At 52.0% G+C, this 25676-nt stretch overlaps 7 protein-coding genes across 7 annotated transcripts; 1 reads left to right on the forward strand and 6 right to left on the reverse strand.

Annotated features, from left to right (window-relative positions):
• Positions 1-271: 271 nt before the first annotated feature.
• VTN00DRAFT_9171 (uncharacterized protein) lies at positions 272-2789 on the reverse strand (the record flags this gene model as incomplete). Its single annotated transcript, XM_069436102.1, has 4 exons — positions 272-2165; positions 2232-2519; positions 2603-2638; positions 2743-2789. The coding sequence occupies 4 exons, from the start codon at positions 2787-2789 to the stop codon at positions 272-274; spliced, it is 2265 nt and encodes a 754-aa protein (XP_069284756.1).
• Positions 2790-3326: 537 nt separating this feature from the next.
• Positions 3327-4212, reverse strand: VTN00DRAFT_9172 (40S ribosomal protein uS7; the record flags this gene model as incomplete). The annotated part of the gene is made up of 3 exons (XM_069436103.1): positions 3327-3644; positions 3705-3888; positions 4067-4212. The coding sequence occupies 3 exons, from the start codon at positions 4210-4212 to the stop codon at positions 3327-3329; spliced, it is 648 nt and encodes a 215-aa protein (XP_069284757.1).
• Positions 4213-4592: 380 nt separating this feature from the next.
• On the reverse strand, positions 4593-6683 carry VTN00DRAFT_9173 (uncharacterized protein; the record flags this gene model as incomplete). The annotated part of the gene is made up of 2 exons (XM_069436104.1): positions 4593-6295; positions 6353-6683. 2 exons carry the CDS (start codon positions 6681-6683, stop codon positions 4593-4595), a joined length of 2034 nt encoding a protein of 677 aa, XP_069284758.1.
• A 1831-nt stretch (positions 6684-8514) lies between these two features.
• On the forward strand, positions 8515-14619 carry VTN00DRAFT_9174 (uncharacterized protein; the record flags this gene model as incomplete). The annotated part of the gene is made up of 6 exons (XM_069436105.1): positions 8515-8574; positions 8660-8682; positions 8819-12522; positions 12578-12787; positions 12849-13452; positions 13515-14619. The coding sequence occupies 6 exons, from the start codon at positions 8515-8517 to the stop codon at positions 14617-14619; spliced, it is 5706 nt and encodes a 1901-aa protein (XP_069284759.1).
• A 1330-nt stretch (positions 14620-15949) lies between these two features.
• On the reverse strand, positions 15950-18089 carry VTN00DRAFT_9175 (uncharacterized protein; the record flags this gene model as incomplete). The annotated part of the gene is made up of 4 exons (XM_069436106.1): positions 15950-16114; positions 16170-17747; positions 17869-18013; positions 18082-18089. 4 exons carry the CDS (start codon positions 18087-18089, stop codon positions 15950-15952), a joined length of 1896 nt encoding a protein of 631 aa, XP_069284760.1.
• A 658-nt stretch (positions 18090-18747) lies between these two features.
• On the reverse strand, positions 18748-21354 carry VTN00DRAFT_9176 (uncharacterized protein; the record flags this gene model as incomplete). Its single annotated transcript, XM_069436107.1, has 2 exons — positions 18748-19452; positions 19519-21354. The coding sequence occupies 2 exons, from the start codon at positions 21352-21354 to the stop codon at positions 18748-18750; spliced, it is 2541 nt and encodes an 846-aa protein (XP_069284761.1).
• A 1221-nt stretch (positions 21355-22575) lies between these two features.
• On the reverse strand, positions 22576-25276 carry VTN00DRAFT_9177 (uncharacterized protein; the record flags this gene model as incomplete). Its single annotated transcript, XM_069436108.1, has 2 exons — positions 22576-22636; positions 22701-25276. 2 exons carry the CDS (start codon positions 25274-25276, stop codon positions 22576-22578), a joined length of 2637 nt encoding a protein of 878 aa, XP_069284762.1.
• Positions 25277-25676: the final 400 nt, after the last annotated feature.

Raw genomic sequence — 25676 nt, forward strand, 5'->3', positions numbered from 1 at the left:
GTGGAGGATGCGGTTAGGGGGAGTTGTTGATTTGAGGTAAGGGAGATGGTGAGGATCCATGGATGGGAAGATGTACATATACACTCCGTAGAGTTAGGTAGATAGATAGGTATATACCTAGGTGTATATAGCCGGTATAATTCAGAAACCCAGTATATAGCACGAGTTGAATACATCTATACTTTTCAGACCATCAGCATGACTTTGAAAGCAAAGAACAACGCCAAACGCCTCTGTCCCAGACAGAGCTCCATACTATATATCCTGCATTTCAACCATAGTTGCCCCTTCTGCCGCCCTTCTTCTGCCTCTCGTGGTGCGCCTTCAGCACCCGTCTCGTCTCGACGAGACTCCGCTTCCCTTTGCTCTTCGCCTTGCCCAGCGTCATCATGAAGTTCTTCTTGCGCGCCTTCTCCTTGTTCGTGGTACTCTTGCCCTGCGCCTCCTTACGCTCCTTGCGTCTCGCCGCAATACTCTTGTGCTCGTCCCGGTCCGTCTTCATCTCCTTCACGTGGGCGATCTTCTCCTCGCGGGTTGCTTTTCCGGCGGACAGGGCCGCAAGACCCTCGATTTCCGCCGCCGTGAGCGGGTCGTCGATGTGCCTGGCGGAGTTGGTCTGGGCTTGGGCGCGTCGCTTGGCACCTGGGAGGAGAGCGTTGACGGAGGCCTGGGTGCGCAGCTCTTGCAGCTTGGCCAGGTCAGCGGGAGTGAGGATGCGGGTCGTCGCGAGGTTGTTGGTGGGCTTCTTTTCTTTCTCCTCGGAGCCTTCTTCAGCGGGTTTATCATTATCCGCATTCTCGTTATTATCGCCGTCTTGTTTGGCCTTCTTGGCCGGCGGTTCGTCGTCCTCCGAGTCGCTGATCACGATCTCTTCGTCGCTCTGAACATCGATCCAGCCACCAGAGTCATCGCTGTCTTCGTCCTCCTCCACGTTCCAGTTAGCCCAGTTGGCCTCATCATCCTCCTCTTCGTCCTCGTCCTCAGCATCTGACGGCAGGCCCTTCTCGAGTCTCTTCTTCCTCCGCTCCTCCTCTTTGTATTTCTCCAGAAGCTCGAGACCCTCGATCTCGCCGATCTCCTCTTCACCGTAACGCTTTTCCTTCCTCTCTCCAGCACGTAGACTCATTGCCGCCTCCTTGCCCCGGTCACGTTTCCTGAGCATCTCAGCTCCCACCTCTCGGTAGAGACCAAGCAGACCCTTTGCGGCCATCATCACACCTTTATCCTTACTCTTCTTGTACATGACCAGGTCCTGTAGCAATGTCTCATTCATGGCGAGCGGTTGTCGTACACAAATCTCTCGAATTGCATTGAGACCTGCTGAAGCGACCTCCGCCGCTGAGGCTTCAGAGACGAACTCGTTTGCAATTTTCTGGACCAGAGGCTCAAGGGCATCCGGGGGGACAAGGTTGTGCGAAGCCTGAGCGAGTGATGCCAGGAACGACGTTACGGATGGCTGCTTCGGAGTGAGGTACTTCTGGAAATAAGAGTAAAGGGAGATGACGTGCAACTTGTGCAGACCGACCAAGCGGGACACAAGCTGCAAGACAAGAAGCTTCTGCTCCAGATTCAGCTTCGTCTTCGTGTTCTGCAGGTGCTTCCCGAACAGATTCTCCGCAAATCCCTGCGGGTCGTGTAGCAGGTGTAGCGCGGAAAAGTTGAGCGGGTGCGGTTGGTTCTTCTTGCGCTCCTTCTTCTTGACAGTCGCGATGGCCTTTTCAATCTGGCGAGCTTTCTTCTTGGTCTTCTTGTTGATGCCAACCTGATGCTTCACGCGCGCTACGTCGATGCCATCGTCGTCACTGCTCTCGTCCTCCATCTCCTCACGCTCCTTGTCTCCGCCAAGGAAGAATCTCACTCCACCCACGATAACTTTCTCATTATCCGAGAGACAGGTCTCCTTCATGATCTCGACAGCCTTGGCGTCCGTCCAAATCTGCCGCTTCCATAGCTCCCTGGTGAGTTTGATGGCCCATAGAGACTTTGAGGAAGTACGGTCCGAGGTGACGAGATTGAAAAGGACAGTCTGCATCGTCCGGTTGAGTTTGTGGTTAGTAGTCTTCGAGTTGGACGATCGGAGATCGGAGAGGATCTTCTGGAACAATAGCGCACGCAGCGTCTTGCTCGACGTAGAGACGAGGATCGGAAACAGCGTATGTAGGAGTCTGCGTGCGAAAAGAAGCAAAGGTCAGCACGCAAAACAAAGGACGTAGAAAGAGTGCGATCCATACGTAGCCGAATCTATAATCTCCTTCTTCCTCAGCAACACGAGGCTCGTGACGATCTTCTCCCGCAGCTCCGGCTCCAGCACCGCATGGTGCTGCGTCAGCATGTCCATCAGCTGCTGCGGGAAGTCCTTCGTGATGTCCGGGTAGCAGTCCGCGACGTGCGAGATGAAGTCGATCAAGTCGCGCAGCGAGATGATACCCGTGTCGGTCGCCGATGACGGCGCCGCCATGAAGATCTCCCGGTGGCTTTCATATTGGTAGTGCTGGGCGCGGAAGTCTTCGACGTAGGATCTGAGGAAGAAGGCGGGCGAAGTCAGCGGGAACTGGAAATACCAGACAAGAAAAAAAAGTCGACTTCAATGGAGTTAGCCTACTTCGGATCCCTTCGTATCTTATGCTGCAGATTTGGCCTGTTTGGCGCAAGGAAGAAAATGTCAGCGATCTTTTGAAATCTTCGCAGTGCGGAGTAGGACGTCAAGGGCGCGCTCATTAACGGCGACGAAATTGCACTTACAGGTCTGCTTCGACCTTTTCCAAGGCACCCAATTTTCTCTTCCCCATGCCTGCGATATTATGCAGACAAGACAATGAATATGAGGAAGAAAGGGACGGAAAGAGGGTGGGTGGTTGTCGGGGTTGGCGTTGCACTTTTTGCGCTCGAGAGCTCCGAACTTTTTTTTCGAAGTCCGTATCGATAGCGGCTGCTCTAGCCCCAGCGGGCGGAGACCACAACGACAGCATGAGAGCGGAAGAGGATTCCTTTACGATAACGCGAAAAACGCCTACAAAAGACATATTGCTACGGTTTCTTAGGTCCAATTTGAAATCATGCATTTTTATTTTTGAGAAATACATCCCACAGGTGAAGGACTGATATTGCAGACTAAGAAGCTGTGAAGTTCTTTTTCATGATCGCATCTCAACTACGTAGAAGGAAAGCCGTCCATTTTTCATAGATCTCGCTCCCTCCGTGACTGTCCCTGGTATGTACAGTCGCGCAGATGCATGCAAATCGACCGGACCCTGATGATGACACCCCGTCCACTCCCAGCACACGAGAAAAAGGAACAAACGGAGAACGACTGCCCAAGAAATCCTCTACCGGTTGCTCTTGGCAACACGCTCAAGCTCATCCTTCTTCTTGATGGCGTACGAGTTGGAGCTGCCCTTGGCGGCGTTGATCAGCTCTTCAGCCAGGCACTCGGCAATGCTCTTGACGTTGCGGAAGGCGGCCTCGCGGGCGCCAATGGTCAGGAGGGCAATGGCCTGGTTGACACGGCGGAGAGGGGAAACATCGACGGCCTGGCGACGGACGGTACCGGCGGAACCGATACGGGTGCTGTCTTCACGGGGACCGCAGTTGACGATAGCGTCGACGGCGACCTGGAGGGGGTTCTGGTCGGTCATGATGTGGATCTGATCACTGTGTTAGAAACTCCGAAATCCCCAATTCAACGGACGGATGCGCAAACGTACGATCTCGAAGGTGTGGGCGACAATGCGGACGGCCTTAGCCTTCTTGCCGTTGTTGCGGCCGTTCATCATGAGCGAGTTGGTCAGGCGCTCAATGATAGGGCATTGCGCCTTGCGGAAGCGCTTGACAGCGTACCGACCAGCGGAGTGAGGGAGGTAGACGGGCTGGCGGATCTGGATGTAGTCGCTGTATTGCGAATTCTCGAGTCAGCATATCTGATCGTTGTGATTCATTGTAAATGTGTCCCCAATCCATCTCCCCCATCTCTCATATGTTCGATCGCTCCCGGCCTGGGCTTGGGCGTCCAATCGAACATCATCGTAACCGAAGAAAACACTCGCCGAAAATTCAAGGTGTAACATACGTCAAAGAGATATCTCTGATCTCGACATCCTCGTAGCTCCACTTGTTGAACAGCTTCACAGTGCCCTGCTCCGCCGCGACATCCTTGGGCAGAACCTGCCAGGTTCCGGAGGGGTTTTCGACCTCGACTTCCCCGTTGTCGGACATGATGGACGCCGTATACACCTGCTGTCGACGGAGGGATTAATGGGGTGTCGTGAGAAGGTTGAGCGTCGACGGTATCGATCGTGCAGTCGGTCGATTGAAATGTTCAATGGGCGGGAGGAAATTCGAGGTGCGCCTCGCTTAGCGAGCGCCGTCTGTGTGGGTGGGTTAGGGCAGACCGCCCGCCAATCAGTTGCCCACGGTCAGGTGATCGCGCGGTCGCGCCGAGTTCCCCGCAGCGATTAACCTTAGGCCTTAGGTATACAGTCTTATAGAAGCTCTATGCTGATCATGATGCTCAGCCTTTTTCATATTCTAGCAATCTTCTCTCAGTTCGTTATCTGGTTGGGTATCTACAACCAGCCATCAGCTCAATAACTTCCCTACGACCCCACGCCCTCGCCGGTCGGGCAGTTGGGCATCTTCTTCTGCCAAGCCCTCTTCGCATACTCTGGGAGATACTGGTTGCTCGTCACGTCCTCCGGCAGATACAGCTTGATATCAGACTCCGTGTAGCTTGCACCCACGCTGTTGAGCGCCGGTAGTACGTAGTCCACCCCGATGAAGTCGAGGAACACCAGATCGACCGTCTCCGGCATGCTGCCGTCCGTTGGGAACGATGCGTTAGCCTGGAGATCATTTGGTAAGGGGTAGGACGGGATGCGGTTATGGACCGTATCGTCTCCATCCATGCCAAAGTCGTCCCTGGTCGTATATCCCGCCATGATAGAGGCATCGTCTATCTTACGACGGGTGATGCTCCTAGCCTTGAGAAACTCCCTCTTAGACATCATAGTGTAGGGAGGATCGACACAGACGTCTCGTCCGGTGATCGTCGGACTCGAGTACCTGAGGCTGCCAATGGACCGTTTCTGATACGGTCCGGCGTTTATGATGTCGAGCACCTGACTTGCTTGCTTGTAGGGAACATCGGCCAGGTACTGCCAAGTGTTCTTGAACGGGCTGACAATGAAGGAATCATCATACGTGAAAGGGCCTTGAACCAGGTCAAAGCGAACGCTTCCCGTGTTGATGAGAATCAGGCGAGGAACATCAGCGCGGTCCTCGTTGACAATTACCTCCTTCAGGGCCTTGTCGAGAAGACTGAAGATGTTCCCTTCATCCATGAAAGGCTTGCAATCGACACAGTAAGTCTGAGGCGCACAACCGTAGACGTAGGTCAGGTTCAGTTCCTTCCGGTAAGAGGTAATGTCACTCGTGAGTTCCAAGCCCTTAGGGGTATCAAATTTGCGGTCCTGCGAACCGAGAGCATGGTACGCGAAACTCAGTCGGTTCCAATCTAAATAGCGACGAGAGTATCGGAGTTCGCCGTCACTGTGTCCGCATGGCTTCCGCACTGATGGCAGCGGTCTTGAATCTGTCGTGGAGTTGCCAATGACTGCTCTCCGTGATGGGTTTGGCACCCCGTGAGGATACATGGCACCTCTGAACGTTGGAGACTTGATGCCACTCATGGACAGCCATCCAAGCGTCTCGCAGTATCGACCGGATGCGAGTGCTGTTGACGATCCATCAAAGACAACAAAGTCGCGGACGTGCGCATGACCTCCAAACCCTTGAATGGGCACATCAGGCCGCATATTGCGGATAGACTGGTAGACATACTCAAAAGTGCTGTCTCCCGTGTTGTTTCGGACAGGGTTATGTCCGATAAGAACGAAGAGATCAATTGGCTCCTTGTAGTTGACAGCATGGATGAACCAAGGTTCCTTGACCATATCCTCGGCGGTCGTAACCTTCGACACATTGGAATTGCCGGTGAAATCAAAGAGCACGCCAAAAGCCATGATGCGGATGCCATGTTTGGTCGTGAAGTATCGGTATCTGTTTCCAATGTATTCGAACTGGCCAGTTGTTTTATTGATAATTTGGACGTTGCTCGTAAGATACTTCTCCCCGTAGTGCTTGGAGAAGTTTGCGAAAGTCTCGTATGCCACATCGGTCACGTACAACTCGTGGTTGCCTATCGTGAGCAGGTCATAGTCAATGATGTCGAAGATACTGTTGCTTATCACACCATTGGGGTCTGTTGCATCACTAAGACCAGCGCCGTCGTGCAAATCGCCTGGAAAGAGAAATTAGCGAAAATGCAACTGTTATAAGACGATGAGATGAAACAAACCAGTGTCAATCAACAGCAGGTCAACGTTCAGCTGGTCCGCCTTCTGGCGCATATGTTTCACAAACGACACATAGTCGCCCCAGTCGGCACCGTAATTCTTCTCCTTCAGGTGGCCTTCCAACCACCCGTGGGTGTCAGTGGTATGGAGAAAATTGATCTGACCCCATTCGAGCGGGCCCCTGGGCTTGCTGGTCGCATTGAGCGACTCTGGCTGCATGCGGCGGACGAGCCGCTTATGCTGGACATAGTCTGAAGGGCCATAGCAAGACTCGCAGGCCAGGACGGCGGTGATGCCGTAGGCAACGAGGCCGACGAGGGCCAACAGACGCATTTTTAACCGATGTCTCTCAAGACTCAATTAGATTGGGTCAGAATGGTAAACCGACAGCGTGATAACTGTCGCGTCGCAGCTGCACAACCGCAGCCTCAAGAACAGAATCAAAGGCGCATCCCACCCAGCAACAGGGGTCCTTTATTGTCCTGTCAATCGGCCTCACTTCGACGGCAGCGGGAACAGTGAGCTTCAGTACCGTCAGCTGAACCTTAGGACTCCGTAGGACCTCTTAAAGCATCGTGCAACCGGAGCTCCGATGGAGAGCCCTTCTCTAGGTCACATAGGTGCCCCACAGAGGCAACGAAGAAGTCTTCAGGCTCTAGCTTTAATTGTACTTGCCGGCGGAATCAGAGCGATTCCAGAACCGTTCTGCTGTATGCATAGTGCTGCGGCAGATGGTTATCTGGCAGCTGGACGTGATGCGACCTACTATTGGAGAAGCGTTCCTGGAGCGTGCCCAATAGGTCAATTTGTTGACGCAGATCGGGTTGCAATAATCTTGCCCACTTCTTAGATTAGCGATGACCTGAAGAAGCAGGTGACCTGCACTTGCTCGAGCATCAACTTAGGTCTAAATCATCCCGGATCCAAAATAGAAACAAAACATTATTACAAAGGTAGATACAACTCTGCATAGTTTCCAATCATTACAGAATGAGATTCATCAACCGCTATCCAACTCCGCGGCAAGGACGTCAAAGGAGAGTGAGTGAAGTGTGAGCTGAGGTGAGAGAGGGCGTACCATCTCAGTCATCAATCACCTACTGTAGTCGATAAATTCGCTGTTATCCGTACGAATGGAAATTGTCAACGATTCCTACTTATCTGCATCGACGCCTTACTAGATGCTCTGAGTAACAAAGAGGTGCACCAATACATCCCGGACCATTATGATAGCTTCGATGTTAGACATTGCACCTACCAACCATCAATCGATAATAGACGAAGGAGCCCTTTGACGTTTAATTTAGGTCTTCGCAGCATCCAGTCGAATCTTCATTTGTTTTCGAGGCGACCTACTGGCACAAGAGGATAATACTCTGTGTTCAGACCCGAAACCCTGCCCAGCTCACAAGTCGCGTCTTCCAGGCTTGCGAGATCACAGCGGATGTTTGTCATTTTTGCCATTCTGGTGCTCCTTGCATACCAGCAAAGAGGAAACGTGGTCTGTAAAGTAGATAATGACTGGGCGCTGACATTCCAATTTATTGCATCATTCCGCTTGGTGAGCGACGGAATTGCTGAGGACCTATACAAGCCGCACCGTCGTTCTAGATCCCCAGCGATAGGAAGATCGTATTAAGTTAACGCGACAGATATGTGATTCGCTCAGAATAGCCGGCAGAGGACCATGAAAATGATAGACTCTGTTCCTGGATGTGGCATGTACAAGTGGCGTGTTCTCCAGTCTGACGTAGGAATGCAGCGAAGAGGGCCAAAGAAGGCGGCCCTTCCACGGAACAGCCCAGGAACGTAGTCACTAATGGCGGATCGCCAACCACATGGAGACGAGAGAATGATCGAGCGGTCTGCGTGAGGATGATCTTGAGATGAAGCTGGAGCAGCAGCTGGCATGCAACGGCGATTTTCTGCGCTCGCGAGGCGCCTGACCGGCCCTAGGCAGGTGACGTTGTGGCTCACCAGCGCCAAAAAGCCGGAGCGGAGAGAAGCGCATCAACAAGTCCCCACGAGTCTCGGGACCGCGATTCCTCGAGGGCCTCAACTCCCCCACCAGATCCTGTCGGCACTCTGAGGAAGCTGTGTCCCTTCCTATGTGTTTTCGAATGAGAAACCCTCGATTTTGCGGACAGACGGTGCTTCTGCGACCATGGCGGAAGACCATCCCGAGCTCCAGGCCGCTTTGCGGCAGCTAGAACAGGAATTAGCGGTACGTGCAGAGGGTGATTCCCTGTCAAGCTCCTTGACACCTTCGGTTTCAGACTGCGGAGTGGCTGATATTGATTCTTCTACAGGAGGGAGATATCACTGAAAAAGGGTAAGCGTTCTTCGCTTCGAGTTACTGCGATGCCTACTGGTCCAGTTTCGTCCCAGCTGTACTTGAAACAGATCACGGAGAAGTCGTCATTTATCGATCATGCGTCCGATTCAGAATCCGCTGATCTTCTCTGAAGGTACCAGAAACGACGCACACAGCTCCTGGCCCAGTATCTCGGGCCACGAGCCTTAGGGGTTAATGCGCCTGGCGGCGCAAGCCAATCCGTTTCCAACAATGCTTCTCCGGCCGCTTCTCTGGGAACCTCAAATGTTCGTGCTCCCAGCGGCTCATACTCGCTGGACAGCGACGAGTCTTCCAATCTAAGCATGCTTAGGCAGTTCGTCCCAGGAAGACAAGATGATGCGACCTCGGTGCACCTTGGGCGGGCGCAGTCGACGGCCTCGGTCGATTCCTTGTTCCTCCCGAAAGCACCTGCGGCGACTCAATACCAAGAGGATTCGAGGACGGCGACAATGGTGAGCCAGAACTACGCGTTCAATCCGAATATGCAGACGGATTATATGGGCCAGCCGGGTGGTGTCTATGAAGATCCCAGTGGAGGGCATACCCGACAGTCGACGATGCTCGATTCTCAGCAAGGCTATTTTTCCGATTTCGCCGGACAGCAAAATGAGGACTACAGAGAAAGCTACGGTGGCGGGTTCCAGCGCTATTCTCAGTCGGAGGCGTTTTCGCCTACTGCAAATATGGCCCCTCCACTTATACCTGCCTCCGATCTTCCTCAAGGAGCGGTGATCGATCATCTGCTGCCCCTTGAGCCTCGAGATGTACCATTTGCAGTATATGATCCTCATGACGGAAACACGCCCATGTCAAAATTTGATAATATCCCCACGGTCCTGCGGCACCGCGCTCGAACCCATCCAAAGCAACCCGCGTACTGGGTTCTGGATCAGAAGGGCAAGGAAATCGCGTCCATAACATGGGAAAAACTTGCTAGTCGTGCAGAAAAAGTGGCACAGGTTATTCGCGACAAGAGTAATCTCTATCGGGGAGACCGTGTCGCTTTGGTCTATAGAGACACTGAAATCATCGAATTTGCAGTCGCCCTCATGGGTTGCTTCATCGCTGGTGTCGTTGCTGTTCCAATCAATAACCTCGAAGATTACGCGAGTCTCAATGTCATCCTCACATCTACGCAGGCACATCTTGCCTTGACGACAGAGAATAACCTGAAGAGTTTCCAGCGGGATATCACAAGCAAGAAGCTCAACTGGCCAAGAGGAGTGGAGTGGTGGAAAACGAATGAATTTGGGAGCTACCACCCGAAGAAAAAAGATGATACGCCGCCACTTGTCGTTCCAGACCTGGCATACATTGAGTTCTCACGCGCTCCAACGGGAGATTTGCGGGGCGTGGTTATGAGCCACCGGACGATCATGCATCAGATGGCTTGTCTCAGTGCCATAATATCCACAGTCCCTGCAGATACCAGCAGTCCCCAGCAGCAACAATCGAGGATCCTTACCGGAGGAGGACATGGTGAGACGCTCATCAGTTATCTGGATCCCAGACAGAGTATCGGTATGATTTTGGGTGTACTTCTCACTGTGTATGGAGGCCACACAACCGTTTGGCTGGAGGTTCGAGCGGTCGAGACTCCCGGGCTCTACGCTCATCTCATTACGAAATACAGGGCTACCCTGATGGTGGCAGATTACCCTGGTCTGAAGCGAGCTGCGTACAATTACCAGCAGGATCCCATGGCGACACGGCATTTCAAGAAGAATTCTGAGCCTAATTTCGCAAGCGTGAAAATGTGCCTTATTGATACCCTTACTGTTGATACTGAGTTCCATGAAATTTTGGCCGATAGATGGCTTAGACCAATGCGGAACCCTAGAGCAAGAGAAATCGTTGCTCCAATGCTTTGCTTACCGGAGCACGGCGGGATGGTGATAAGTATCCGAGACTGGTTGGGCGGCGAAGAGCGGATGGGATGTCCCTTGAGCCACGAGGCTGATCCCGTGGAGCCTCAGGAAGAGAAGAAAGATGAAAAGACAGAGAACAAGGACGGATTCGGCAGCAGTTTGATTGGTGGAACTCCTGCCCCAGCTCCGAAGCAGAACAAAGCGAATGAACTTGGAGAGGTGCTTCTTGACAAAGAGGCCTTGAAAAGCAACGAGGTTGTCGTACTGGCCATGGGCGAGGATGCTAGAAAACACGCTGAGTCCATGCCCAACGCCGTCCGAGTTGGCGCATTTGGGTATCCTATCCCTGATGCGACGCTCGCCGTTGTCGATCCCGAGACGTGTTTGCTGTGTACGCCGAATGTGATTGGAGAGATTTGGGTGGATTCTCCTTCGCTCTCTGGTGGATTCTGGGCTCTGCCGAAGCATACAGAAACAATCTTCCACGCTCGACCCTACAAATTTCAAGAAGGGAACCCTACCCCTGTCTTGGTGGAGCCCGAGTTCCTCCGTACCGGTCTACTGGGCTGTGTTATCGAAGGTAAAATATTCGTTCTCGGTCTGTATGAAGACAGGCTTCGCCAAAAGGTGGAATGGGTCGAGCATGGACAAGAAATTATTGAACACCGTTATTTCTTCGTGCAGCATTTGATTATCAGCATTTTGAAGAATGTGCCGAAGGTTCATGACTGCTCGGCCTTTGATGTGTTTGTGAATGAGGAACATCTCCCCATCGTAGTGCTGGAATCATATGCTGCTTCAACAGAGCCAACAACCTCTGGTGGACCACCGCGACAACTGGATACGGCTGTTCTTGACTCTTTAGCAGAGCGATGCATGGAAGTGCTATATCAGGAGCATCATCTCCGGGTCTACTGTGTCATGATTACGGCACCAAATACTCTTCCTCGGGTTACCAAGAACGGAAGACAAGAGATCGGCAACATGCTCTGTCGGAAAGAGTTCGATGCAGGCTCTCTTCCCTGTGTCCACGTCAGATTCGGAATTGAACGATCAGTTATGAACCTGCCAATCGGCATAGACCCTGTTGGAGGTATCTGGTCGCCATTATCGTCGTCATCGAGGCAAGAAGTTCTGGCCATGGAAGAGAAACAATACTCCGGCGTGGATTACCGGGATATTGTCATGGACGATCGTACGTCCACCCCGTTGAACAATTTCTCCACCATTGTCGACGTTCTTCAATGGCGTGTCTCGCGACAAGCCGAAGAGTTGTCCTACTGCTCCATTGATGGGCGTGGCAAGGAAGGCAAGGGAATCACCTGGAAGAAGTTTGACACGAAGGTTGCTGCTGTGGCTTCATATTTGAAGAACAAGGTCAAGGTCAAGCCTGGGGACCACTTGATCCTCATGTATACCCACTCTGAAGAGTATGTCTATGCAGTTCATGCCTGCTTTTGTCTCGGAGTCATTGCAATTCCAATGGCACCGATTGACCAGAACCGTCTTTCGGAAGATGCACCCGCGTTTCTTCATGTCATCGCGGATTTCAATGTGAAGGCAATCATCGTCAATACCGATGTTGATCATGTGATGAAGCAGAAGGTGGTTTCCCAGCACATCAAGCAATCCGCGCAGGTTCTTAAGATTGGCGTCCCAGCTATTTACAATACTACCAAGCCTCCTAGACAGTCACACGGGTGTCGAGACCTTGGCTTCACTGTGCAGCGATCGTGGCTCGAAACAAATCAACCAGCCGTCATCTGGACTTACTGGACCGCAGACCAACGGAGAATATCTGTTCAAATTGGCCATGACACCATAATGGGTATGTTGAAGGTGCAGAAAGAAACCTGCCAAATGACCAGTTCAAGGCCGGTTCTTGGCTGTGTTCGCAGCACATTGGGACTTGGGTTCCTGCATACGTGTCTGATGGGATGCTATGTTGGTAAGTAGTGCACGTTGATCATGCGGATTGGGAAACGCAGGCTGACAGCCTGTAGGAGCGCCAACGTATCTTGTATCTCCAGTTGACTTCGCGCAAAACCCTTCATCACTCTTCACGGCCCTGGCTCGATACAAGATCAAGGACACCTATGCCACGAGCCAGATGTTAGACTATGCTATGAGCGCCATGGCTGGGAAAGGGTTCCAACTGCAGGAGCTCAAAAACCTCATGATATCGGCGGATGGTCGGCCGAGAGTCGATATCTGTATGTTAACCTAGCTTGTTTGTGTCCGTTTTTTTGGCGCCTTGCTTACTCTGCGCTACAGACCAAAATGTTCGCCTCCACTTTGCCGCCGCAAGTCTGGATCGCACTGCGATCAACACGATATACTCTCATGTTCTCAACCCTATGATCGTTACCAGGTCATATATGTGCATTGAACCTATCGAGCTCTGGCTTGACCTTCCTGCGCTCCGTCGAGGGTTGGTCTACCCTGTGGATCCTGACGCCGACCCTTCTGCTCTCCTCGTCCAAGACTCCGGAATGGTCCCTGTGAACACACAGATTGCAATTGTAAACCCTGAAACCTGCACCTTATCTCGTGTGGGTGAGTATGGTGAGATTTGGGTGCAATCTGACGCTTGCGCAAAAGCATTCTACGGCACCAAGCAGGAGTTTGACGTGGAGCGATTCAACGGAAGAATTCTCGACGGAGATCCCAGCGTGCCATATGTCCGAACGGGAGACCTTGGTTTCCTTCACACTGTCACCAGGCCGATTGGACCCGGGGGCCAGCCTGTCGAGATGCAAGTCCTTTTCGTCCTAGGAAGCATTGGTGAAACGTTCGAGATCAATGGTCTCAACCACTTCCCAATGGACATCGAAAATTCCGTGGAGAAATGTCACCGCAATATTGTCGCCGGAGGATGGTGAGCAGCTGTTCTTTATGACTTCCCTTGCTGTACGCTTTTTACTGACCTAATCGCTACAGTGCTGTCTTCCAAGCCGGCGGTCTCATTGTCGTACTTGTTGAAGTTACACGGAAAGCCTATTTGGCTTCCATTGTTCCCGTGATTGTCAACACTATCCTCAATGAGCATCAAGTGGTGGCCGATATCGTAGCCTTCGTTTCCCATGGCGACTTCCCCCGATCCCGTTTGGGCGAGAAGCAGCGCGGCAAGATTTTGGCATCATGGGTTACCAGAAAGCTGCGGACTATTGCGCAGTTCAGCATCCGCGATGCAGATGGAGATTTCAGCCTTCCAGACACCCCCGCGCCTCGCACAAGTAGAAGTTCCAAACCTGGAAGCACAATGGGTAACAGTATTCGGAGGTCTACTCAGGCTCCTGACAATGAGTCTGCTACAGTTCCGCGGTCAGTCCCAGTGCAGGAAGAGAAGGGCGACGAATCTGCTCCTCAGTCAAACTCTGTGCCTCCAGCCGTGGCGGATCAGACACACCAATACTATGGGGACTTTGACGGAAAAGGTTATCAGGAGATTCTCAACGCTTCAGGTTACGAACTGACAGACGCACAGGGGGGCTCGGATAGAGGATCCAATCCTTCTTTCGCCGCCGAGGTGCCAACGCCGTCGCCTCTGAATATCCGAAACCCCGATAATAATGATAATAACCCCGACAGCCCCTCCACGGTGGTCAGCCCAGATCATGGATTCAACTTTGGAGAGCAATTCTCGAGTGCCCAGAATAACAATAGCTCAGCAGCCGTCCCAGCACTCTCGCTCAGCCCGCCTCCGAACCCCCCACCGCCCCCGCCACAGCAAGCGCAGGACCAAGAGTCATTCAGCGTCCCACCCATTGTCCCGAGCCGAGGACGGGACTCTCTACCCAGCCAACAGCGCCGCCTCAGCAGCCTTCCCGCTGGCATCCAGAACCTCAAGATTTCGGATGACCAGACGCTAGAGGGACACGCCAAGCCAAGCATTCCCGAGGAGCACGTAGAGGACTGGCCGCAGGAAGCGCTCCTCTATCAGCAAACTCTTGGTGTCAACGATGCTGCGAATGGAGGTATCGACCGGAGCCCGAGCAGCAAGAGCGAGATAGTGAGGAGATACGACGGAAGCGGCTATGACTAATAGTGAAAAAGGGGAACGATCCCGGACAAAAAAAATCAAGAAATCAAACGAGAAATGTAATTGATATCCAAAACCAACTGGTTGTGTAAACTGTTGATTTGGTTGGTTGGGTTATTTGATTTGGAATTCTTTTTTTTATCTTGATGCAAACTGTGACGGATTAACTTACCAACTATATGTACGGTCTTTCTCTCTGTTGCCAATTTTGGTTGGTCTCATTTATGTCCGTCCATGAATGATATGATAATTTTTCTTCTCTTTTCTCCCATTTGCCCATGTACATACATTCATACCATACATATTTATTTATTTGCTTTATTCATCTGCTTTTTTTCGTTGTTGTTTTCCTTGCTTATATTATTATATCACTTACGCTGCGCGTCTTTTTGCATTTTATCTATCTGGTTCGTCCATTTCGTCTCCATCTTATCTTAAAACCTCGATCGTTACCGTTGTCGTTGATAAGTCAGATTGTACATGTACTTGTACCTAGGACCTAGGTTAGGTTAGGTCTCTATGTACTAGACTGTATATATGTATGCATTTGTCTGTCCGTCTGTGTTCCTGCACGAGATGTATATTTCATGACACAACACCTAGCCGTAATATATAAAATATACCTAATATATATATATAGAAAGAGAGGAAGCTAAACAGATCTTATTGGAACAACCATCCATGGATCAATAAGTTGGTCGATACTGCTGTCCTGAAATTTTTAATTTTTCATTTCAACGATTTTTTTTTGTATCTGCTCGCGTGTATGTACATATATGTATGCGAGGCTGCTGTTACACCGCATCATCATCATCCCTTTTCAGATTTATGTATAGATTTCGTGGTAGTAGCTATTATCCAAACCGTGGAAACCCGCCAAAGTAACGAATCAAGTAGATAGCTAGCTACTGACAGTAGTATAGGAGGAAAGAATGTTAAAGAGACAAAAAGCCAAGCTAGGTGAACAGGAACCTGAACTGGGAATAGGTAAGTAACCTTTCAAAATGTCTAGCCACTTCTGATTTTTTTTAATCCATCAACCCCATCAGCTTTTTGTTCTAGACAGACAACTGAAACCAATCATGTTTTTTTTGCTCTTTGCTTTTCTTCTTTTTTATGTCTATGAACAAGTAACCGTATTATTCACATTCTCATCTCACATTTATAGTATGTCACACATATCACATCGCATCGCATCAGATCACATGTTTCACTTCACTGCATTATTTTTCGTTTTGTGTTTTAGTTTGTTTTTTTGTTTGTTCTGCATATTTATTGATCCATCTCCTTTAGCTCATCCAATCCAATCCAATCATATCCTATTTGATATCACTCAGTTTTGTTCCACCTTCTTCGTGAGCTCCTCGATGTTGATTTTGTTCTTGCCATCACTAACAGATGGGACGAGCTTCTCGAGGGCCTCGAGGTCCTCTTCCGAGTAAGTCGTTGGGCGGACGGGGCGGAATGGAGCGGGGGAGCCGGCACGGGAGGTGAGGAACTGGTTTATTTAGTCAGAATCTAGATTGCAATCGAGATTTGGAGGGTGAACTTACCGAGCTGGCGGCGCTGAGCAGGGCAATCAAACTAGCCTGGACAACGTCCTGGTGGATACCCACACCCCAGACCTGGTCCTTGCTACCAGCTGCCGTGCACTGGATGTAGGTCGCGGCCTTGACGTCTCTGCCCAGACCGATCGAGTGTTCCTTGTAGTCGACGACGTCAAGGTCGATGCCAAGGCTGGCGAGAGCGTTGGCAAGGGAAGAGATGGCACCGGGGCCAACACCCGTGATCGCGTGCTGAACGCCGTCGATCTCGATGACACCGGTGAACCGACGCTTGAGGTTCTTGGTGTTGACGGCCTTGCCGGGCTCCGCGGGAGCGGGCGACTGGGACCGGTCCGTGGTGATGTTGTAGTCGATCAGGGTGAAGCGGGGGTTGGTTTTGAGGTGGTAGGCGTCCTCGAAGAGCGCCACGATCTCGTTGGGGCGGAGTTCCCGGTTCAGGGTCTCCGTCTCCTTCTGGACAATCTTGCTGAACTCGACCTGCAGCCCACGCGGGAGATCCAGCTCCAAGCTGCGCAGGATGACCCAGGCGGCACCGCCCTTGCCGCTCTGCGAGTTGACACGGATGACGGCCTCGTAGTTTCGTCCGATATCCTGCGGGTCCAGGGGCAGGTATGGCATCTGCCACGCGTCCTCGGGGCCCGCACCAGCGTCTTCTCGGGCCTTGAATCCCTTCTTGATCGCATCTTGGTGGCTTCCACTGAAGGCGCAGACAACGAGCTGACCGCCATACGGCCACCGTTCGTTGACGGGGATCTTGTTGCTCTCTTCCACGACCTTAATGACCGAGTTGATGTCCGAGAAATCGACGTTAGGGTGGATACCCTGTGTGTACAGGTTAAGGGCAAGGGTGACCAGGTCGACATTGCCCGTTCTCTCGCCGTTTCCGAAGAGAGTACCCTCGACACGGTCGGCACCCGCCATCTGGGCCAGCTCTGCAGCGGCCACAGCGCAGCCACGGTCGTTGTGTGGGTGGAGGGAGACGCAGATCTTGTTTCTCTCAGAGATGTTCCGACAGAAGTACTCAACCTGGTCGGCGTAGACGTTGGGCGTCGACATCTCGACGGTGGCCGGAAGGTTGAAAATGATAGGCGCTTCCTCCGTGGGCTCCCAGGCAGCCTTGACAGCCTCACAGATCTGTACAGCGAAATCGGGGTCTGTGTCGGAGAAAGTCTCGGGGGAGAACTCGTAACGCCATTCTGTGCCGGCCGTGGATGGGTCATCCTTGGTGATGGAGCGGGCGAACTTGGTGCAGCGCACCGCCATCTCGATACTCTGCTCCTTGGTCATGCCAAAGACTATCCGACGGAAGCACTCGCTTGTGGCAAGGTAGAGGTGGAGGATGGCCTTCTTGGCACCCTTGAGAGACTCGACTGTCCGGCGGATGAGGTCCTCACGGCATGGCGAGAGCACCTGCAGCCAGACGTCGTCGGGGACCACACCAGGGGTCTCGATGAGGCGGCGGGTGAAATCAAAGTCCGTTTGTGATGCGGAGGGAAAAGAAACCTCGATCTCCTTGTAACCAATATCGACAAGCATCTTGAAGAAGCGGAATTTTTGGTCGCCATCCTGCAGAGTTGATCGTCAGTCCGGCCGTCCGTCAGTGTCAATCGCACGAGAACGAAGGAAGCAGGTATAGAGGCTCTCATTGTCTATGCGTAGAAGCCAGTTCTTCAAGGCATGTTCATACCATAGGATCCACCAAGCTCTGGTTTCCATCTCTCAGGTCGGTGGCCAGCCACCGGGGAGGCTTGTCGATGGTCCTGTTGGGCCATTGGCGGTCCGGGAGATTAATGGGCTTGAACTTTTTGTATTTCTTCGAGGGATCTTTGAGCCTACTCGTGAGTCAGCATCAGTAAAGGAGAGACTTATAGAACCCAAGGAAAATGGACTGCTGGCATACATCGGCATTGTGACGGGGGGAGCGAACTCCGCAGCGGGGTCCAGTTAGCGCAAGACAGAAGTGCGGACGGAGGGCGAGGGAAGGGCAGCAGTTCAGAGGGCTGATATAGATGTGGTCCTGGACTCAGATCGACAGGAAAGACAGGCAGAGAGACAGTTGATGGGGGATATCAAGCACGGAGAGTCCTCTGGGGTGTGTAGATGAGAGGGAGAGCGAGAGAGCGAGAGTGATTCATGACTCTCCGCCTTTACTTTTTCTGCCGACAGCGGAGACCGCGGGGTCGCGGGCGCTGATTGGCCGGAGGAGGGGCATGCGTACGATACCGTACCGAAAGTGCGTATGTATGGTATGTATTCCGGTATAACTGCGTGTAACGGTCTGTATAGAGATGCTATGCATATCGGCTATGTACAGCGGCTGGGAACATCCAAGTTATCATCTGGATGATATCCAAATTCTCCTTTTACTTCCTCTGCGTCTCCTTCCGCAGAACATGCGGTGAGCAACTCTGCGCAGAAAATAGCTACGTGGATATGTGTGCATGGGCGTTATATGGGTGTATCTACAAAATAGCATGAAAATAATCCCCACCGATTCTCGGTTTGCATCGGCATCGTCTCCTCGCCTCCTCCGAATCGATGATTGATAATGGTTTTATGGACCTGTTCATTTCTTGCTCTTCTTTCCCTTGGCCTTCCCCTTGTTCTTCCCCTTCGTCTTCAGGTTCGCGACGGCCCCCTGGCCCTCGCGCTCCGCCCGGCCCTTCTTCCATACCTTGCCCTCATGCCGCTCCCGGGCAGCATCCAGCTGTTTCTTGTCCTTGCCGCTCAGCTTGCGCTTCTCCTTCTTCACCCCGTTGAGCTCCTCCAGCCCGCGCTTCTTTGCCTGGAGCTTCTGTCGCTCGGTCTCGAACCACGTGCGCTTGGGCCGCGACATGATCTCCTTCTCATGCTTGATCAGATTCTCGCCCTTGGTCACCTGCATCTCCGCCTGAGCCAGCTGTTTCTCTTCCTTCTCCTCCTTGAGGATCTCCTCGACTTCTTCCTTCAGCCCATCCACCTTCTCCGCCCATTCGTCCGCTATCTTGGGATCAACCACCCGGCTGACGATCTTGGCGCCTTGCGCCTTGCCCGTCTTCACGGCCGCCTTGACGACCTTGCGGTCCGGCTCAGCAGCCAGGGTGCAGGCGCGACCAGAGCGGCCGGCACGCGCTGTTCGACCCACACGGTGGAGGTAGATCTCGTGCGTTTGGGGAGCTTCGTAGTTGATGACCGTCTCGACACCCTTAATATCCAAACCACGAGACGCAACGTCCGTCGCGAGCAGGAAAGGTACCTTGCCGTCGCGGAAGTCTTCGACGCTTTTAATACGCTGTATATAGATTGTCAGCAACATCCTTGTAGAAAAAAAAGGAGCTGGGGAGACCGTAGCCCATACCTGCTCCTGACTCATACTACCATGCAGTTCCGCGGCTTTGAGCCCCAAGAGGCCGAAGACAATGCGGACACGGTGTGCCTCGCGCTTCTGTCGGAAGAAGATGATGACACGGTCGGTGTAGATCTCCTTGCACAAATACATGAGGTAGCCCAGTCGCTTGCCCTCCCGTCCGGGTCGCAGTCTCACGAACTCCTGGACCAGCGTGCCGACGGTCTGCTTCTTCGCGTCTACCAACAGCCGCACTGGCCGGTTGAGACCGACACGGATGAGCTTGTCGACTGAATCTGTCATGGTCGCGGAGAAGAGCATAGTCTGCCGTGACTTCGGGATAGTAGTCAAGATCTCGTTCAGTTCATCGGCGAAACCGTCCTCGAGCATCCGGTCCGCCTCGTCCAGAACCAGAATCTCCAAAGTATCCACCGTAAAACTGGCTGAGTTTCTCATGTGGTCGATGAAACGACCAGGCGTAGCGATGATCACGTCGGGCCGCTTCTTGAGGATGTTCTCCTGCTCTCTGAGGCTGAAACCACCGACGAGCTGACAGAACGTGATATCTGTATACGTCGCCAGCTTCGTAGCGACATTGTAGCACTGAACCGCCAGCTCTCGAGTAGGCATAAGAATTGCAACACGGCTGGTTGGGACCTTTCGTGGTCGGAACAGTAGACGCTCCAGGATGGGGATGATGAACGCAGCCGTCTTACCGGAACCCGTAACCGCACCACCGACGATATCCTTGCCAAGCAATCCCACTGGGATCGTCTTGCGCTGGATGGGCGTTGGAGTGGTGAAGCCGACAGAGGCCAGACCGCGGAGGATCGGTCGGGACAGGTTGAAGTCCTGAAAAGAGCCCTTCGAAGTCTCTTCAGAGGATTTCTTAGATGGCTTTTCTTCTGGAGCGAAGAATGCTTTCCGCTTCTCTTCTTCTTCGGCGTCTTCCTCTTCGTCTTCGGACTCTGAAGAAGCCATGTCGTCAGGATGCGGGACTGGAGATGCAACAGACTCATCATCGTCGTCTTCGTTGTCTGAAGCAGCATCCTTCCCGTCTCCAGACTCGTCTTCTCCTTGGTCCTCATTATCCTCGTCCGAGTCGGACCCATCCTCTTCTTCGGAGCCTTCGCCGCTTTCCGGCTCACTTCCAGCTCCCATACCAAACCCGTCCGGAGCAAGAAGCTCGTCGTTATCGAAGTTGACAGATTCTCCGTCCTGCTCGTCATCTTCCCCATCTTCTCCTTCAGCGCCGTCCTCATCTCCATCATCTTCGTCATCCATTCCACCCCACTCTCCTTGTTCCTCGCGCTTCCTCCTCTTCTTCTCTTCCGCCCTCTTCTTTTTCTCTTCCGCCTCCTTCTTCCTCTCCTGCCTCCTCGCTATAATCTCGTCGATATCAACGCCCTTCTTATTGCCATTACCCTTCTTCGTCGACGTACCGTCGACAGCCCATCCGTCGAAGTCCACAATGACACCGCGCGCCGCACCGCCGATATCGAATTCGAAGTCCGGATTCAGAACACCGTCATCTTCGGTATCATTCAACGCAGCGGGGCCATCGTTTTCGTCTTCATCTCCAGATGGAGCATCCGCGACATCATCGTCGCCCTTTTTCCCTTTCTTAGAAGAAGATTTCTGTTTCTTTTGTTTCTTGCTGCTCTTCGGCGCGTCGGTCTGTTGCTCCCTCTTGCGCTTGGTCCCGGAGGTCTTCTTCACTTCTGCGCTGAAGTCGTCTTCTCCGTCATCATATCCGTCTGCGACTTCGACATCGTTATCGTTGTCTGAGAGCGTGAGCACGAAGTCGTCATCAGCGCTCCGCTTCTTCGCCGACGGGTTTGGAGCCATCACGATATTTTTTTATCCGGTGATAGGAGCGAAGCGAAGGGTCTGGGAAAAAAAATAAGGAAAAAAGAACGAATAAGAACAATTGGATAGAGAAAATATAGGAAATTCCTCCTATCCAACAGTGCGGAGAAGAAACAACAAGCTCCTCCTACCACTGTACAACTTGATGATCGCATTCACAGGATCTTTTTTGACAAAAAAAAGTTCCCATCGAAGGCGGTGAAGCATTTCCGACGCGGGCAGAAAAAACGCCCCCCGTCGCCGAGCGCCAATATTACTAGCCGTAACATACTTATTAGTGCCGTACGCCAAAGTGACCGTGACGGCCTCGCGTCCGAGGTCGGACTGAATCCCGGTCCGGATATGCACGGCGAAACCCTGTTTTTTGTACGACGTACGGAATAGATACTCTGCCTCTCATTAGATACGGAACTGATGCTATTGGCTACGCGGGATCTATACTTCAGAAGACGACAGGGCTACAAACGAGCAGAGCTTACTGCGTATGGTTTTCCCCGAAAGAACTGTCATTGCGAACTGCTAGCTACCTAGCCTACTGGACTAGTACATAACACTTTGCTTCGCGACTGGACCTGAGAGAGGGGAAAAAAGGAACAGCATGCATGATTCGTGAAAAAGAGATAAAAAAAGCACAGGAAGCCAGATAGATTTAGAACTTCGAGATCAGAGAAAACTTTCAGGTTCAGAGCCCTGGCACTTTGCAGAGTCTCGACGGATCGGATTCTGCTGTTTGCCTCTTTCCGCACTCGCGTATGGAGACACCAAACGAGATACAGGCTAGGCGCTTTTCATATCGGCAGTTTTCAGAGTCAGAATCGAATTTTTCATGTGGTTGGAACATTAGTATTAGGACGGGGCAGTGGAAAATCAGGACTGGGAATCGGACTGAGGAATGAGCAGATAAGAAGGGGAAAGGGGGGGGGGGGGAATGAACACATTATGTGAAGTATCAAGTGCAAGTTTGCGCGGAAGCAAAGAAATCCAACTTCGTCATGCTCAAAGAAAGAAGATATGCACGATAGCTTGAAAGATCGTTGCGAAGATGTTTGAGAATATCATCTCGCGTCTGGTCGAGGGATTCGAACTTCGAGTACGATGCTTGCAAATTCTCTGGGTTTCATGAACTGTGAAATTGTCAGCATACTATGGCGAACTTTAGTTGATCAAAATCAAAACGCTCACCTGTATTCAGATAGATTTTTACATCCCCATGGCTGAATAGCTGTTTCCAGCATTGCGAACCAGATAGCTGATATTGAGACTGGCATGCAGCGTCAGTGATCGAGAACAGGAAACCAGAAAACGCTGAGAGAGGTATTACTCACAATTTATCGAATTTCTGTCCCACTCCCTTGAGCAAGCCCTGTTCCTCGAATTTGTATTTCTCTCCCAGCCATTCTTTGACCCACTTGTACTCCGTAGGATTGTCTTCTGGGTAGCACAAAGTAAAGACGAGGCGATCGAGCTTCCTGCGGCCTCCAGAGTAGTATCCCCGACGTTCTTCCAGGTTTGAATCGAAGAAATAGCCACTCTTCGGGATGTACGTTGGGTCACAGACTTCCAGAAGCTTGTCCATAAGACAACGCCCGATCCCTTGACGTTTCTTCTGGGAGTGGACGAAAACCTCCAGCTCAGCGGTGTAGCGAGCCGTAGTACGCCCGCCCATGAAATCGGTAGCCAGGGCATAGCCCAGAATCCGCTCTGTCTGATCACTGGCCCGGGAGAAGGGCCCATTCCTGCGTTCTGCGGCGACAATGAACGGCAGCCTCTCACGCTTGCTGTCATCAATGCGTTGACGCATGTCTGCCTGATTGAACAGGTCGAGGTCCACGCTCTGGGTTCCGTGCAGAATGTACCAGTTGCACAGCTCGACGAGTTCGGGGATATCTCCAACCTCTGCGGGACGAAGATAGATATTGGCCTTCGGAAGGTTGGGATTAGGCTGAGGAGGGCTCTGAGCGGCCTGCAGGTAGACGTCGCGAGCTCTCTTTCTCTTCGCCTCCAAAGCTTCCTGTTCCTTCTCGAGGTGCTGCATGTAATTATAGCAGTAACCTTGCGCAGTTTCGTGGCAATGAAGACGCGTCTTCTCGTCGGTCATGTCGAGACGTGTCTCAACGTCCCCGATGTCAGGGATAAACAGAGATCGCTCACCGTCTGTGTGCGCAGTTCCGTCAAAGAAGGACTGGTGATAGATGTCAACGTACCAGCAGATAAGCATGGTATTGTCCAGCCATTGACGGAACCAATCTTTGAATGCATCATAGCCAGGGCAGGCCTGTGGACGATATTCCCAGTTCACCAAATACTTCCAGTCAGTCCAGGAATTGAACGGAGGTTCATCCTGCGGGGGAGGAGGCATTTGAAGGCCAATCTCAGGAGTACCGTTCTCAACAGGTGGTGGAATGTAGCTGTGTCCAGGAGTTGGTTCAGCGCAGAGAACCACACGATCGCCCTCAATTTCCGGGTACGCACGAGCATCCTCTTGGTACAGAGACCACTGTGCATTGTATCTCTGTTCTCCCATCAACTCCTGAAACTGTGATACCCTACGCGGTGTTTTTGGAGATTCCAAGTCAGGTTCGGATTCGCTGATCATCCGGTGCTTCGCAATCTTCTTAGAGACTGAAGAATTTGGATCCGTCCCGGGTCCGTTCCTCACAATAGAAAGGGCTTCAGGGTTGGCTGTAGGATAGTCCATATCCCTGAAGCGGTTCATGCCCACTTGAACAATGACTTCTTCCTGGAGTCGTTTAAGTTCCTCCAAGACATCTTGAGAGGATTGAGCGGCGACATTCGATGTGGCCTTGGGATCATTCACGGATTTCGTCTGCGGAGACGTGTTGTTCTCCTTCGCGGAGACATGCTTGACTTGCGATTTGTTGCCAGGCTGAACGCGCTGAGGGCCGGCCTTGTTGATGGGATTGTCACTCGGTATCTGACGCCCGTCACTGGGCTGACCCTGCAGTATCTCGGTCTGGGATTTATCAAAGTGATGATTCTGATTTCCGCGAGATTTGTTGGTCGAGTCACAATGACGATTACTGGTTCTATTGCGAGGCCGTAGCATAATTTCATCAGAGTCATCAGACTCAACCGTCTCAACGGTTGGAGGCATATTTTGGTCGGATCTCGAACATCCCAATCTTGTTGGTGATTTGTGCGGGAAGGGATTCGAGATGGTTTGCGCGTCTGGTGTTTGTGAAAGCGGCGGAGACAATGCAGCTGTAGTAACAAAAGACGGTTCAGGAACGGCGGCCCCTCCTTTGAGGACGGGAGGCTGCTGGAGATCCGAAATCACTTCCTCAGACTTCACATCGCCAGAATTCATAGCAGCATGTGCCAGTAGACGTTTAACGCCGGGGTCAGAATCCAGCTTTATCAATTCACCTTGAACAGTGCGGTAACCAAGTTCTTCCGGACCCGGGTACTTGCAAGCAGTGACATTGTCGGTAGCCCCGCCCAGAGGAGAGTCGCATTTCGAAAGTTCCAGCTCAAAGACGTTGAAATCTTTCTCTGTAAATGAGGGAACATTATCTCTCACGACAAGGGCACTATCGCCACCTACTCCCGCGCCCGCATCTAGATCTCTGGAGGCATCACTGCCTCTCGAAGAATGATGAGATTCGCCTCCAAGGCAATGAATATCGACACCGTTGCCAGGCTTCTCTGGTGGTGTGGGCTTTGTGACATCAGTCAGCAGTGAGTGGTCTGCGGAGCCAAGTTCAGAATATCTAGTATTGAAACTGGAACCAAGAGAAAGGCCTGCAGATGGAGACTCATATTTGCTGAAAAACTCAGAACGAGTGGAAAGACGTTCTTTAGCAGCCTTGAATTTGCGCCAAAGATTGGCATTATTGTCCTGCTGGTCTTCACCACGCTTGCGAGCTTCAGCTCCGTCCATGTCAAGCAGCGACAGAGAAACGATTCTATTAGACGACAGTCAGAAACATTGTTGAAGACTAATTCTGCGATGTTATACTTACAATGTTGACAGTAAACGGGATAAGGATCTGAGTCGTCAGAGATATGATTCAGAGATGTGGTTGTGAGGCTAGGATCAGGTCTCAAAGCAGGCCAACATAAAAGGTGATCGGGTAGCCAAGTATGAGCCCCAGAAGTCTGAGCAGTCAATAACAATGGAGCTAACAAGCAATAAGGGAAGATGGATGCGAATCAAGAGTCAAGGAAGATGATACTGCCGCGCAGCCGGACCAAGGGCGAGACTACGACAAAGAGAAAGGAAGAAGAAAATTATTTGGAGGAAGACACGTCCAGATCCATGTTTACACTGGTTCGTGTAT

The sequence above is a fragment of the Thermoascus crustaceus genome (genome assembly GCF_041956765.1).
Source record: "Thermoascus crustaceus strain CBS 181.67 unplaced genomic scaffold VTN00scaffold_7, whole genome shotgun sequence".
Taxonomy (NCBI): Eukaryota; Fungi; Ascomycota; class Eurotiomycetes; order Eurotiales; family Thermoascaceae; genus Thermoascus; species Thermoascus crustaceus.